The sequence below is a fragment of the Lycium ferocissimum genome, chromosome 8 (genome assembly GCF_029784015.1).
Source record: "Lycium ferocissimum isolate CSIRO_LF1 chromosome 8, AGI_CSIRO_Lferr_CH_V1, whole genome shotgun sequence".
Classification (NCBI taxonomy): domain Eukaryota; kingdom Viridiplantae; phylum Streptophyta; class Magnoliopsida; order Solanales; family Solanaceae; genus Lycium; species Lycium ferocissimum.
The window spans coordinates 62,983,721-62,999,940 of NC_081349.1; the positions used below are offsets into that span (position 1 = coordinate 62,983,721).

Below are 16,220 nucleotides of genomic sequence, written 5' to 3' on the forward strand. Positions count from 1 at the left end.
CTTGCCCAAATGTTAGCCATAAGTTCAAAAACTGAATCTTGGGGCGAATTTTCATCATTACAACTCATCAAAACCCAAATACTCTTTAAACAACTTATTAATCTAGTCATATGATCTATTAATATGGCCCATTTTAATCTCCAAATTAAACCCAAATGGCCTACTTGCAATCACCTTGCCATCCCTCGACATGGTCTTCCAGTAAAACGCACTGAGACCAGCGTAAAACTTTGTTAATGGATAATGATCCGGTAAATCATTTATGTACACGCAATAAAGAAATTAATATTACCCTTGTGATTAGCTTTAGATACTTTCCATCATTACTTCATTTTAATCAACAAAATTCGTCTGTCAAAGAATTGCATCCTTATTAATTATATCCTAATTCTTTTGCAGACCTTAAATCATTTCTGAATTACAACTTCACAACTTGCTCCATTCAAAAAACTTTGCAGCAAATTAAGCTTGATATTAGAAATTCTTGTCCAAAGAAAAGGAAGATGTACAAGTATCCACAAGAGTATTTGTATGAGTAAGTGAAGATAAGGTAGGCTTCCTTGAAGACTGCTTTGTAATGCCAGCTTTTGGACCAAATGATGATCTTCTTCCACCTAAGCTTTTACATGACTTCATTCTCTTGTTATATGAATTCCCTATCTTTGTAAGATCCTCGAGGCTCTTCGCACTTCCCAAGCACCCAAATGACTCACTCTTTCCTTTATAATACTTTGACAGCCCTCTCCTGTGCTTACAAAAAGAATTCATAAATTTCATTAAAATTCACCTTAATTCCACTTTACAAACCATGTCAAGAAATAGGAGAATTTCTTTAAATCAACAAACTTTCTTAAAAAAAAAAAAAGTGTACATATATATCTATTTATGTATTACAAGTGCTTTCTCTTTTCAAACAAGGAATCGATCAATTTGTATTTAACCAAAATTCATTCTAGTACGTAGTAATTAAAGTATTGTGCCTCTTCGTTACACGGAGGGTATCAAGGTTTTACAATTTATGGTTCAATATTCTGAACTCCTTGAAAATATAGAGTTCACAAATACTTAATATTTATATTATTTATGATTTATTCTAAAAGTAATGGATTCAATTGAACTTACTCCTAACACTTTTAGGTCCGCCTCTTAAGATACGTTGTGCATATATCGACTGTTCCTTTAAAAGTTATTTTTTTAAAATAGGCACTTGAGTTGGCCAATACTACCAATGTCATCCCCCCACTAACACTCTGTTTGGATGGTCATTTTATACATGGAAAAATATAGTTTGAAACGTGGCATAAGGAAAGAGGAACACGTCGCAGATGAAGTCAAGCAATGCAGTAATGATTGATTTAACCGGGAAAAGCGACCCTGTGTGAGCTCGTGTCAAATCAGTCGAAGCAGTTGGTACGGGTCATTTAAGAAGAATTAACGTTACATAACCGGTCTCGATTCGAAGCTGACGTTATGTTTCCGCATTAACAATAGCATTTCTTGATTATTATTGCTCATTATTAGGATATATTTACAGCTCAAGGCTGATGCTTTACAACTATAAAAGGAGCCAAAAAGCTCAATGTAAGATCATCGAAATACAATTCCTTATACTTGTTTATATTAATCAGTCTCTATTTCAAAGCAAAATTGTTCCGTTGTTATTCTTTTGTTCCGCATTAATATTCAATCGTCAAGGCTAAATATTCAAGTGTTCCACCGGAGTAAAACTTATCAAAGGATTCTCTCCGAGGCTCGTTCGGCCAAGGCTTATTTATCGCTTTCTTATCTTACATTTATCTGGTTTCATTACAATACTGTTATTATTTTCCTCTTGCTTATAACAAATCAACTCACGTATCCTTTAAACTATTAAAAATTGAATTGTACCTTTTTTGGGGTAAACAGTTTGGTGCCCAACGTGGGGCTAAGGATAATTGTGGTATTGTTTTGTTTCTCTAAACTGCCTCACTAATCACTTTCAATTCTGTGAAATCAGGTAATCTAGGTTATGGGAAACACTGGAAATCAAGTTGATGGTGTGTTGAACAACATCAATGCACAAGAGATAGATTCGGCAACAGGAGAGGTCAGGACAAGGAATGATCAGTTCTTGACTTCCCCTCAAGGATCCAAACACACAGGAAATGATTTGACTCCCAATGATGAAGAAAACATGGACGAAGAAATGAGTGATGATCCGAGGTTGGCAAAAATTCTTGACTTGCTGGAAAAGCAACAAAAGGCTATTGTTGATTTGCAAGTGGGTAGGAGTAATGTCAGAGCAAATTTGACGAATACTGCTGCAAATCACGGAGAAGGCAGCGGTAGCGATCGAGGTTGTAGTGCAGCACCTAACGTTATGCAGTATCTGGAGGCCCATTCCAGTCAGCTAGAAAAAAAATGAGAAAGAATTGAATAGTCGACTGGATCGGAACGAAAAGAGTTTAAGGCGTTCAATTCCCGGATAGACCAAATTCCAGGGTCACCGCCAGTGCTTAAGGGGCTAGATTCGAAGAGCTATATTCAGTTACCGTTTCCACCAAGTGCAGCGCCTAAATTGATCCTAAAGAGGTTCAAAATGCCAGATTTACCAAAGTATGATGGGCCCACAGATCCTCAAGAGCACGTGACTTCATACACATGTGCTATCAAAGGAAATGATATGCAACCGAATGAGATTGAGTCTATTTTACTTAAGAAGTTCGGTGAAACGTTGTCCAAAGGGGCGATGACATGGTATTCACTGCTTCCTGGGCATTCTATGCATTCTTTCGAAATGCTTACTGATGCCTTCATCGAGGCACACGCTGGAGCAAAGAAAGTGTCTGCAAGAAAAGTGGATATCTTTAAGATAGCCCAAGACGATGCAGTACGGGAATTTTTCATAAGATTCCAAAAGGAACATATACTGTTACCAGCTGTCCCGGATGAATGGGCAGCAGAGGAGTTCACCAAAGGTTTGAACCCTAAAAGTTCAAGGCCCTCATTGAAATTAAAATAAAACTTATTAGAATTTCCCGCTACAATATGGGCGGATGTTCACAATAGGTACGAATCAAAGATTCGAGTAGAAGATGATCAGTTCGGGTTACCAGCTAGATCAACTGGTCCGAATCGAAATCAAGATAGACCCAGGAGAAATGTTGATTCTGACTCCAGGTTTGGAAAAGAGAGGTATCCGCCGTATGGACAGCAGGAGAGGCTCTATTCAAGACATGAACGGAGTCGTAACAATTAATTCGAGAGACCAATTTCCCGACAAAAAAAGTGATCCGGCCCAAAGTAGATGAGAATTACAATCCAAATCCATAACAGTTGATTCAGTTACAAGCAATATTGAAAATCTGAAGTTGTTAGAATATAATTTCAACATTGACTTAGCTGGGTTGGTGGCAGCTATAAGTAAAATTGAAGGTACGAAACTGTAACGACCCATTTGGTCGTTACAACTAGTTTGACCTCATTGACCCTTTCCCGAGCTATATCAGCGTATATTTGACCCGCGGGGACGGGTGGTATGATTTTTTAGGTCATCCGATGCGAAATAGGTTGGGTTTGTGAAATTAGACTTAAAGTGAAAAAATATTTGACCAATAGTTGACTTTTAGGTAAACGGATCTTTTTAGGGAATCCGTCAATTCCGAGAGGTCTGGATGGTCTTTTAGAACTTGTGTATATATTCGGTTTGTTTCCCCATGCACTCGGTGCACTTTTAGGACTTGGGTTGGGAAGTTGGTTATGAGGTATCGAGGATTGACTCTGTCAACGAGACCTCCATTGGGAATTCCGAGGCTATGAGTGCGTTCATAACATATTTTTACATATGTCTGCATATATAGTTTGTGAGCAGATGGTCTCAGGTGATAGTCGGGATTTCAGGTTGAATTAGTGAAAACTTGGGAGTTTTTGGTGTCTGGCGCCCGCTATGGCGGCACCAGGACCGCCGCAGCAGTACTAGTTTAGCGGTTACCCTGCCGCTGTAGCTGCTTGTGTATTTAGGCATGACCGTAGAAGAAGTCATGGGACCATGAAAGCGGCGCTGCTGAAGCACTGGAGGAGGCGCAGAAGCGTGTGACGGGCAGTTAGATTCATTAAATGTGTGTTAAAAGCCCTAAATCCTTCATTCAATACCACTCCAAAAATAGAGTTATTGGCAGCATTTCAAGGAATTTCTTGGGGGGAAATCATTGTGGTAAGTCCTTCCATCTTCATTGCTATTCCATATTCCATTAATCACCTTAGGAATCCATTAAACATGCTAGTTTCTTAAGAAATGATGGATTGAAAGAGGATTTTGTAGGTTCTTCATGCTAGGCTATTAAATCTTGAATTATTGATTGCGTTAGCATCATTAAGCATGGAATTGATTATTAGAATCTATTATTGCATGACTCCTTCCTAATTAGTGGCCAATTTATGAAATTGGAAGTTAGGGTTCATACCCAAATTTAGGGGTTTTGCCTAGAGAATCTGAATTTAAGTGATTTGTTAGTTCTTCTAACTTATAATTGATGGGAATTGATCACCTAGAACATTAATTTCTTGTTGAGACCTATAGATTCCTAATTTCATCTTTTTAGTTCATAAACCCCATTACATAGGTTGTGATTTGGGTCTTGACTAGTAGTAAGGTTGAATGATGTTTCTTCTTGATTCTAATTTCATGATTCGGATATGATTAGACTTCCATTATCTCGAGGCTCAAAGGAAGGGAAAGACTAAGGTTTGACTGTTGGAGACTTTCTTTGCTCGGCTCTTCAGGTAGGTTATGGTGAGACTTTGATTAGCGAAGGTTATGTTTAGATGATATTGTCGGAGAATGCATGTAAACCTTCGGGTATGAAGTTGGGTTGGATATTGTCTTAGGTTGGGCTTTGTTGTGTGATTTGGGGGCTAGCCACCTCGTTGCATTGTTGACTTATCTTATTCAATTTACTTATTGGCTCGTTGCCATATTGAGACATTGGATATTGGTGATTACTGATATATCATGGCTATGATATTGCGGTACATTACTAGATTGATATTGAGATGAGAATTGGGATTCCATTGTGGCTTATTGTGTAGCCTTATTATTGATATTACTTGTGTGCCATGTGTGGCACTGTTTGGGATTGAATTGGTTGTTGATATTACATTGCATCGTATTGATACTCATTTCCATGATACATCGATATTGCATGGTTATGATAATGATGATGATAAGTGAGAGAGTGTAGCCTCCGAGGTCTTTGTCGGAGAGCGTAAAAGAGAGATGAAAGGTCATTTAGCTGAGCGGGATGAGTGTACGTTGCCCGAGGTCTCTTGTCGGGAACAAATGAGTGTTCGATGCCCGAGGTCTCTTGCGGGGATCGAGAGAGTGCTCGTCGCCGAGGTTGTAGTCGGGACGAAATGTACATGGACTTCGCGAGTCCTCCATGGGTCATGATCACTGAGACGTGGAGGTATTCTATCCGGAACATGTTGTACAAAGACTAGGTGGCATTTCATCCATATTACATACTTCATTGCATTGCATTATACCTCTTGGTTGCTATGATATGGTTGTGATGTGATTGGGATGTACTGTTCGGAATAGTTATACTGAGACTTGGCATAGTTGGGTTTAGACGCTATAACATAGGTGATGACTCGTATTGATATGATTGGGATGTACTGGTTCGGATTGGTTATACTGAGGCTTAGCATAGTTGGGTTTAGATGCTATAACATAGGCGATGACTTGTACCGTGGATATGGATTCGTGTTGACTTGTACCTTATTATTTTACGTGTTTATCTTGCTTTGTTGTCTTTATATACGTTAGCTAGTCTTAGTCGGCCTATGATACCTACCTGCTACGCTTCTCGTTTTTGTCATAGGAGAACTTATAGTTTTCTAGTTGGGTATGCCTTTGGAATAGAGACCCGTGCCCAATTTTTAGAGACAACAAGTGTCTTACCCCGTGTACAAATGTACTAGCAGGAATTCCTGGTAATTTACAGGATTAGAAGTTGAACAAACCGAATCGGCACAACCTGAAATGATTCAGGAAAAATCTGCAGACACCAGTCATCGTCGACAGGTGATCAACATGTCGACGGACCGTCGTTGTGCGGCATCGTTATGTTTCCGCAGCCTTGAATCTATAGGCACAGGTCAACGAAGCAAGTCAACGGACCGTCGACACGTCGAGGCGTCGTCGACCCGCACCACTAGAACTTTTTAGTTCCAAGTATAAATATATGATCCCTCGACTTTATTTCTCATTTTCTCTCTTCCAATTAGAGAAAACCCTAGTATATCTACTCCCAACATTTTCCATCATAATAGTGGAGATTTGGTAAGATTCGAGCCCCGTAAAACCTGAGCTTGTGAAGAAGAAGGTTGCTCCTAGGGTTTCATAAAAGTTGTGAGGCTTGGAAAGTTGAAATTGAAGCTAATCCTTCGAATCTTAGACCCCTCAAGGTATGTAAATGATTTCGACCTTTGTACTTAAGTTAATTACTAAGAGTTTTAGTGGTTTTAAGTAAAGAGAAGATAGCTATGAAAGTGGTAAGTTGTTGAGGGGTAAAATAGTGATTGTGGGGTTTTGTTAAGAAGATGATTGGGAATGGATTTGAGTATATTTTTATATCTAAGTGTTGTCATTGTTGTTGTGGATATTGAGGTTAAAGTTGGATTGAATGGGAAGTGAAGGGTTGTTGAGCTTACAAGGGAAATGTTGTCCACTATTCGTTAAGCTCTTTTTGTATTTAAAAATGGTTATAAAACTAGGTAAATAGTCTAATTAAGGCCTATATTATTTTGATTGTAGACCTACGAGTTCGAGAAGTAGAAGTTAGACGATTGTGTCACACCCCAATCCTGATAGGGCATGACGGGTATCCGACTCTCATCAGAGTCGAGCGAACCGTCAGACATTCGCTCTATCAAAACCTGTCATTTCAAAAAAATTTAAGAACATAAAACTTTTCCAAATAGAAATAATTATCGTTATAACGATTATGAAAACTTTCAATCAAATAAGTAAATCATCTAAAATACATACTCTTTTAAAATCCACAAATGACTCAACTGACATCACTTTGTCGACATCTCGACAAACATACCACAGGACACTGTCTGCAGAAGTCTCTAAGAAGTAAACTGAACATTATGAGTCAGGACAGGGCCCTGACATACCCATAATCATACATATCTATACATGACTCAGCACAGCTCCAGAATGAGGTGGAACTTGCCAATCCCAGCTGACATCCAAGCATCCTAGCTATACACTTAACCTGCCAAACAATCTGGGGCTGCGGGCATGAACGCAGCGTCCCCAGGCAAAAGGACGTCAGTACGGACAATGTACTGAGTATGTAAGGTGGTAACAAGTCATAATCATAATTTGACTTAGGAGAGAAGAAATCACAATCTAACTCAATACCTGCAGCCTTCGTTAGAGGAAACATAAATGTGCACACGAAGTCTCAAAACAAACTTTAAGTAAATAATGCAATCCAACACACATGCAGCTTCCGACATGTTAACAGAATGGTCCCTTCAGACAATCGGTTCCGGCTAGTATCACAACCCTTCGGACGGCCGCTTCCGGCACAATAATGATGGCCCCTTCGGGCAGCCCCTTCCTGCTTAGCTAGGGTGGCCCCTTTGGGCAGCCGCTTCCGGCTTAATATCATCATCATATCAACACAAACTCAATCCATAAATATCAATTTCAATTCATATCATAAGTCACTAATCAATTCATCACAATCCAGTTATTAGCCTTAGTCTTTCATAAGAAGTTATTAAATTTGTATCTCACTAGACTTAGGAGGACATACTTCCAGGTTTGAGGGTAGAATTGTTATGAAATTCTTACTACTTATACTCTACTCAATTTCATCTTATTGCCCTACCCAAAGAATAAATGATCATATCAATACAAAGGGATGATACTATGGAATGTAAACAAAAATCGTAAATGAAATAAAGTAGTAAAATCTCGCACCCCCTTCGGAGTGGTTTTGAAATTCAAACTTTATGTTTCCTTTAGAATAAAACTCATTTTCTCGAAATCATTAGTAAAACCATATACACAACTCAACTTGGCACCTTATGGGTGTTCCCTTCAGAACAGAATAGGAGTACAACATCAATAAGCCATCACAAGAAACATTTAGACCTTACTCGTCTAAGAATGGAATCATAGGGAGTACATATAGGATGAATAACAACAAGAATCATGCCAAAGGAAGAAAGGTTTGCCTTACATACCTGGAAGCTTACTTTTCACTTTCCAACTTACTTCTTGTCTTGCAATCTACGTAAGATCATTCATAGTCTCGTAATCTACATATAAAACCATTATACTATTATTAGGCTTGTCGTCATACGCTTATCTTAAGCCTCCAAATTAAATCATTTAAGAATTTTGCCGAAATTCGGGCAGCATCTCCTCTGTTTATATCCTTAGCCCGAAATTATAATACCAATAAACAATTATAACAACAACCACATCGGCAGTAACAACAATAACACTACAACAACAACATCAACTTATCCGATTTTCGTCATTAATTCCATAGTTCTTATCTCACAATTTAACTGTGACCTGGATGAATTTAAATATACCTAGGAGAGAATAATTCTTACCTTATATTTCAAGAAACGATCTTCTTCCACCTTACTTCACTTTGAAGAAAGCCCAAATTCAACCACGCGATAAAACGGAACAACGAAATCGAAGTAAAGAACAAAACCTGTGTATTGTTATTAATGCAAATCAATCGTCACTTCCTATGAAAGGAAGAAACGTTGTTGTTCCTATCTTATCTTTTAAGAGCAGCTACCTTATGTAAAGGTTGTAGTATAATTTCTTTAGAAAAAAGAAATCCATGAAAATTAGATAAGGTTTTAAATGGACTTTTCCACTTACACGTGTAAGTATGGCATCCATACTTAGATTAGTCATCACAAATATTCCACCCAATATTATATGCATGCTTATGTATACTCCCTTGCTACCATGTGTCAAAGACCCATATGGGTTTAGTCCATACAATATTTATCCACCAATCTTAATTCATTTCTTGTCTTCTACTACAATTCCTCATTTAACCAATTACACCTAGAATTAATTTCTTGATCTCAATTCACTTAAACAGTAATCATTTTTAATACACTCCATATGCTCATTATCATAGTCATGTGGTAGAACTCTAGTCCTTAGCCTCTTTATACATACACTATATATTCTTCTCAATCACCGTTGTCACATTTGTTAAGTCCTAAATTATTTCGGGACCTCAAACTTTTATACATGGATCTCTTTATTTGCATACTTGAATATGACAAAAATTCTCCTGCGCGAGTGGTTCGAACCATAGCCCGAATTTGTTTAACCTCTAACCTTCACGACACTTACTTATCACTTGTTAAGAATTACATAAATACTTATAACCTCAAAATAATCTTGTCCTTCGAGCTTATGTCGGTTAACTTACGAATAATTCAAAGTACAAAAGTACAGGATGTAACAGATTGGATATACTTCAAGGTATGTTAAGGCTATTCTTTCTTCATTTTGGCATGATCCTATGTTATGAGCCAACAAGCTATTGAACGAGCTTCCATATTACTCTACTCTTAGACGCACTAAGAGTACTTCAGTCTTTGACGTTCCCATACCCCGTATGATTATTCTTTCTGTTCATGGATCTTGAGATTTCTTATGTTGATAATGCTAGCTCAAAGGTTGTCCTTCAGAGGTAATATGACCTTATGTCACTCTAGGAGTTCTATGTATACACTTCAGTTAAGAATTGCATTCATATACATATGCATATTGATCCATGACCAGAAGGCGTTATATACGCGTGTATTATATGTATATGGGGTATGGGGAAAGGGATAGACGTTATATACGCATTACCACCTGATCAGCTGGTGCACCTTGATGATGATATATGGATCGGGCCGTACGTTCCTCGGCATTATTATATGATATATGGATCGGGTCGTACGTTCCTCGGCATTATTATATGATATATGGATCGGGCCGTACGTTCCTCGGCACTATTATATGGGATATGGATCGGGCTGAACGTTCCTCAGCACTATGACCTATATATATATATATATATATATATATATATATATATATATATATATACATGAGCACGATTATCATTGAGAGCATGCATATTATGCACCCACAAAGGCATTGTCGGTTATATAGATTGTACGGATACATACGGATACTAGTTCATACAAATACATGCGTATAGTCATTTCGGTTTATGAGTTCAGATTTTATTCATGATTCTTACATATATACATGTTGTTCTTATGCCTTACATACTCGGACATTATCCGCACCGACTCCCCATTGCTCCGGGCCGTGTTCATGCCGCGAGGTTGGCCGGAGGTAGACCGACGGTGGTCCGGCTCGGTGAGACCTCTATATCCAATAGTGGTCAGTGCGCTCCATTTGATCCGGAAGTGCAGTCAGTTTTTGTATGCAACCCTTTTGAGATGTATATGCATATGGGTATGACGGGGCCCTGTCCTGTCCTTTCTACGCCCTTTATTCCAGTAGAGGTCTGTAAATAGTTGTATGTATTAGTCAAATGATGTAGCCTTGTCGACTTCTATTCTTTTGTGTACAATATATGTAGCAGCCTAGCCGGCTTGCACTGTTCCTTCAACATGTATATGTATATACCGATTGTACAGAGTTTATGATGTCACCCCATTTATGAGATCAGTTTGAGTCACTTATGGGCCCTTGATGTTCAGCAAGGTTCAGATATGTGTATACGGGAGTTTGGTCGCTAAAGGTCAGACACTCATCACGACTTATCGATTTGGGTCATGACAGAAGTGGTATCAGAGCAGTTCCGTCCTAGGGTTGTCTACAGACCGTGTCTAGTAGAGTCCTATTTATGGGTGTGTTGTGCACCACACTTATAAATAGGAGGCTACAGGACATTTAGGATGGTGTCATTCTTTCCACTCTTAGATCGTGCGATAGAGCCATGAGATGAGAGTTTTCCTTCTGATGATTTGTTTTGATTTCAACAATGCCTCCCAAGAAAGCTACAGCTGCCCAGAAGGCCAAGAAAGCGGCCGGTGAGGCCCCTAGCCATACTCGGCAGGCTACGAGAGCTGGAGATGAGATTTAAAGTAAGAGCCCATCTGAGACGTCGCATACCCCGCCTCCAGCACCTGCCCCAGTTCCTCAGCCGGATGCATCGGGCCAGGATGTGAGGGATGTGGTGCAGTTATTGACCAGATTAGTAGCTGCTCAGGCTCAGCGGCAGGGGGTTGGTGTTGATCAGGTAGGCAGGGCTAGAAGTTAGAGGGTTAAGACTTTTCTCGGGTTAGATCCTCCAGAGTTTTCTGTGATAAAGCAAAATATGGATCCTCAAGACTTCATTGATAGTATGCAAAGGACGCTAAAGTTTATGCACGCAGATGAGGTCGAGTCTGCGGAGTTGGCTTCATATAGGCTTCGTGATATTGCAGTACAGTGGTATCAGCCTTGGGAGCTATCTAGGGGAGAGAATGCCCCTCTAGCTGTTTGGCGAGAGTTTTCAGATGCTTTTATTCGCCATTATTTACCACCAAAAGTCTGACGAGCCCGAGCAGATAAGTTTCTGCGTATTAAGCAGGGCAGCATGAGTGTCCAGGAGTATTGTGTGTATTTTGATTCTATGGCTAGATATGCCCCAGCCATGGTGGCTGAGATGGAGGACAAAGTTTATCATTTTATGGCTGGTCTAGGGCCAAATTTGATAGATGCTTGTACGACTGCTGCATTACAGCCAGGCATGGATATCTCCCATAGACAGGCATATACACAGAATCTAAAAGATCATAAGCATCAGAGGAGGACAGAGCGTGACCGTGACCAGGGCCATGGTAAGAGGGCTAGATCTTTAGCTATCGGGGGCGAGTCCAGGGGAGGACAGAGGCAACAGTATTCCCGATATCCATTTCATTCGGTAGGGAGTATACCTCCACAATTTTCGCATCCGAGTTTGATCGGTCTTCTTATTCGGAGCGATGTCAGAGTTCTAGAGCATCGAGCTCTTGCATACGGACCGGAGTCGGCCGAGATGAGACCCTCTTTGCCGCGGTGTGCCCAGTGTGGCAAGTTACACGCAGTCAGTGTTGGCTGGGATCAGATGTTTGTTATGCTTGTGGCCAGCCAGGTCATAGGATGCGGCAGTCATCCCGGTGAGAGAGAGTGGGGGTATGGTCCCGCCTACGGTACGTGGCTGGCTCTTCTTCTGTTAGCAGCACCCTTTCAAGGAAAGTTTCTCAGATACTAGCAGAACGTGGTAGAGGGAGGAGTGGAGCACCTAGCTCGAGTGGGCCTCAGTACCGTGTTTATACACTAGCTGGTAGGCAGGATCGTGAGTCATCTCCTGATATCGTCACAGGTATATTATCAGTCTCCTCCTATGATGTGTATGCATTGATTGACCGAAGTTCCACCTTATCATATGTTACGCCATTTGTTGTTAGCAAGTTTGGGATAGAGCCTGACTCGATCAAACCGTTTGAGGTATCTACGCCGGTTAGTGATCCAGTCATAGCTAGGCGAGTATACCGAGATTGTGTAGTGATAGTTTAAAATCGCCATACCTTAGCAGATTTCATTGAATTAGGCATGATTGATTTCGATGTTATTATGGGTATGGATTGGTTGGCTTCCTGTTATGCTAATGTTGATTGCATAGCAAAGATAGTTCGATTTTAGTCCCCAGGCGAGGCAGTCCTAGAGTGGAAGGGTAATGCTGCTTCACCGAGGGGTAGGTTTATTTCCTACCTTAAAGCAAGGAAGGAGATTGAAAAGGGTACATCTATCACCTGGTTCGGGTTCAGGATGTGCAAGCAGAGTCGCCGACCCTTCAGTCTATCCCTGTGGTTAATGAGTTCCCAGAAGTGTTTCCAGATGAGCTCCCAGGCATTCCTCCAGAGCGAGAGATTGATTTTACTATTGATCTATTGCCAGATACTCAGCCAATATCTATTCCTCCTTATAGAATGGCACCGGAGGAGGTTGAAAGAATTGAAAGAGCAGTTGAAGATTTACTTGAGAAGGGCTTTATTAGACCCAGTACATCGCCGTGAGGAGCGCTGGTATTATTTGTAAGAAAGAAGGATGGCTCTTTGCGAATGTGTATTGATTATAGGCAATTGAATAAAATGACTGTAAAGAATAAATATCTGCTCTTGAGGATTGATGATTTATTTGATTAGTTGCAAGGCGCCAAATATTTCTGTAAGATAGACCTGAGATCGGGGTACCACCAGGTTAGGGTGAAGGAGGAAGACATTCCGAAGATGGCATTCCGGACTAGATATGGCCACTATGAGTTCTGTGTTATATCATTCGGGCTAACTAATGCTCCAGCTGTATTTATGGACTTGATGAATCGTGTATTCAGGCCCTTCTTAGATCTGTTCGTGATCGTGTTTATAGATGATATTCTGGTTTATTCACCATCAGAGGCTGATCATGCAGAACATCTACGAGCAGTGCTTGGAATTCTTCGAGGTAGAGAATGGTATGCCAAGTTCTCTAAGTGTGAGTTCTGGTTGAACTCTGTGGCTTTTCTGGGTCACATTATTTCAGATGAAGGCATTAGAGTGGATACTCAAAATATTGAGGTTGTGAAGAATTGGTCAAGGCCTACGACACCAACGGAGATACGTAGTTTCTTAGGTTTGGCTGGTAATTACAGAAGGTTCGTAGAAGGATTTTCTTCTCTTTCAGCCCCGTTGACTAAGCTGGATTAGAAATCAGCTAAGTTCCAATGGACAGATGCTTGTGAACAGAGTTTTCAGATATTGAAGGACAAGCTGACTTCAGCACCTGTTTTAACTCTTCCAGAAGGAGCAGATGGCTATGTGATATATTGTGATGCCTTAGGTATTGGCTTGGACTGTGTGTCGATGCAACACGGTAAGGTTGTTGCTTATGCTTCTAGACAGCTGAAGAAGCACGAGAAGAATTATCCAACCCATGATCTTGAATTAGCGGCGGTGATTCATGCTTTGAAAATGTGGAGGCACTACTTATACGGTGTCCATGTTGATATCTATACTGATCATAAGAGCCTCCAGTACATCTTTAAGCAGAAGGACTTGAATTTACGCCAGAGGCGATGGCTAGAGTTGCTGAAAGATTATGATGTTGATATTTTGTACTATCCTGGAAAAGCTAATGTAGTAGCCGATGCCCTTAGTCGTAAATCCATAGGTAGCCTATCATATGTACAGTTAGAGAAAAGAGAAATGGTCCATGAAGTTCGTCAATTAGCTAGCCTTGGAGTTCGATTGTTAGATTCAGGTGATGCAGAATTTCATTCAAGCATACGTCGGTGTTATCTTTTGTAGCGAAGTAAATAAAGGAACGTCAAGACGAAGACCGTTTCGTCTGGTCAATGTAGATAAACCTCCTCGAAAGAAAAGACAATTTTTGTAATTACAAAGATGGAGTACTCAAGTATCGAAGTAGATTATGTGTTCCTAATGTTGTGGGACTTCATCAGCAGGTTATGGGGAAAGCACATTATTCTCGCTATTCTATTCATTCAAGCACAACAAAAATGTACCATGATCTCAAGGAAGTTTATTGGTGGGATGGCATGAAAAGAGATATAGCTGAATTTGTCGCCCAGTGTAAAAATTGTTAGCAGGTCAAGATAGAACGCTAGAAGCCCGGAGGTCTACTGCAGTCTATGAAAATTTCGACATGGAAATGGGAGATAATTACAATGGAAGAATTTGGCTATTGTGGAAGTCATCAATCCAATTACAAGTACTTTCAATTACTGAACAGTTGATACATTGCAAAGTGGAGGACAATAATAATTTCAGTGCATTCTTAACTATGGTTTATGCTAAAAATGATGCACAACAGAGACAAACATTACGGGCTAACCTTATCCAGCTGGGTAATAGTGTACAGGGAGCATGGCTTCTAAGTGGGGATTTAAACACTTTGTTAGCACTGGGACAAACATTAGGTTCTATGGTCTTCCTGGGCAGTTTAAAACTTAAGAGTTTAGTGATCAGATTGAGACTTCTTTAATCGAATTCTATCAAGCGGTGGTACACTTTTTTATTTTTGCAACAAACAACAAGACGGGGATAGGGTCTACTCCAAAATAGATTGGGCATTTGGCAACTTGCAGCACAACCTATAGCCAAAGTGAAGCAGATTTTCTAACCAGAACGTCAATTACACCCCAATCCCGATCCAATACTTACTCTAAACCCATACTCACCTTAAACCATTCGGGTTGTTTAGCATGAAGTGAGTGGAGCACCCTATTAATAGCCATATTCTAGGCACTCTGCCTGGAAAAAGAAATCGTGGGAACCAAGATGTTTAACCTGTGGATGAAGTTAAAAATGTCAGCAAAGGTTTGAAGGGTCACAGGTCATTATTTAGCATCATATGGCCGTGTGTTTCAATGTGCTAGACAAAAATCGTATAATCAAGGAAATTTTACATACCCAACTTCAACCAAACCACATTGATCAAGAAAAAGTATTAATCACCGAAATCATAATGAGTAACAGAGGAAACAACACTCGCATGTAAATCTGTGAGTCTCATGGATCATAAAAGGGGACTCCAAACCTAAATATTTTCATCATGCGGGGTAAGGGGAATAGGGAAAAGCTTTCCTCGTATTGTCACGGGAATAAAATTCGTCCCCAGGGGAAGGGAATTCACTTCTTTTTCACTCACTAAAGGGAAAATGCCCGGGGGAAAAAGCCCTACCCTTAAAAAATATCAAAGGCCCCTTTAAACTTACCAACAAAAATGTGTCGGAAAGAGGAACGGAGGGGATCTTTTCCCCATGGTATGCCTCGAAAAAATTCCGGTGGGTGGGTATCCTGGGGAAATTTTTTTTTTTGAGGGCGGGGGATAGTGAAAGTGGGTGTTTATGCATAAAAATTTTTTAAAATAGTCCCAAGCTTTGTCTTTACTCTAACTCCAAAAAACCCCAAAACCCCCCCTGTAAAAGACTATGACCCACCCCCTTTTAAATTCTTAAAAAAAATCCCAAAACACCAAAAGAATCAAAATCATTTACTATAATTCCCTCATCCGGGGGGGAAGGAGCAAAAGATAATATTCTTTTTAGTATTCTTTAAGTGGTATAATAGAAAAGGGGGTCCCAAAATTGTAGAAAATGTGTCACCGGAAGGGGTAGGGCTGG

The 16,220-nt window shown here is 40.0% G+C and overlaps 1 protein-coding gene across 1 annotated transcript in view; it reads right to left on the reverse strand.

Annotated features, from left to right (window-relative positions):
* Positions 1 to 437: 437 nt before the first annotated feature.
* LOC132068818 (protein OXIDATIVE STRESS 3-like) overlaps positions 438 to 16,220 on the reverse strand; it is an 87,618-nt gene continuing 71,835 nt past the window's right edge. The window contains exon 2 of the mRNA XM_059462552.1: positions 438 to 745. Within this exon, the coding sequence (XP_059318535.1) occupies positions 475 to 745 (271 nt within the window). The 3' untranslated portion in view covers positions 438 to 474. The remainder of the gene's footprint in view (positions 746 to 16,220) is intronic.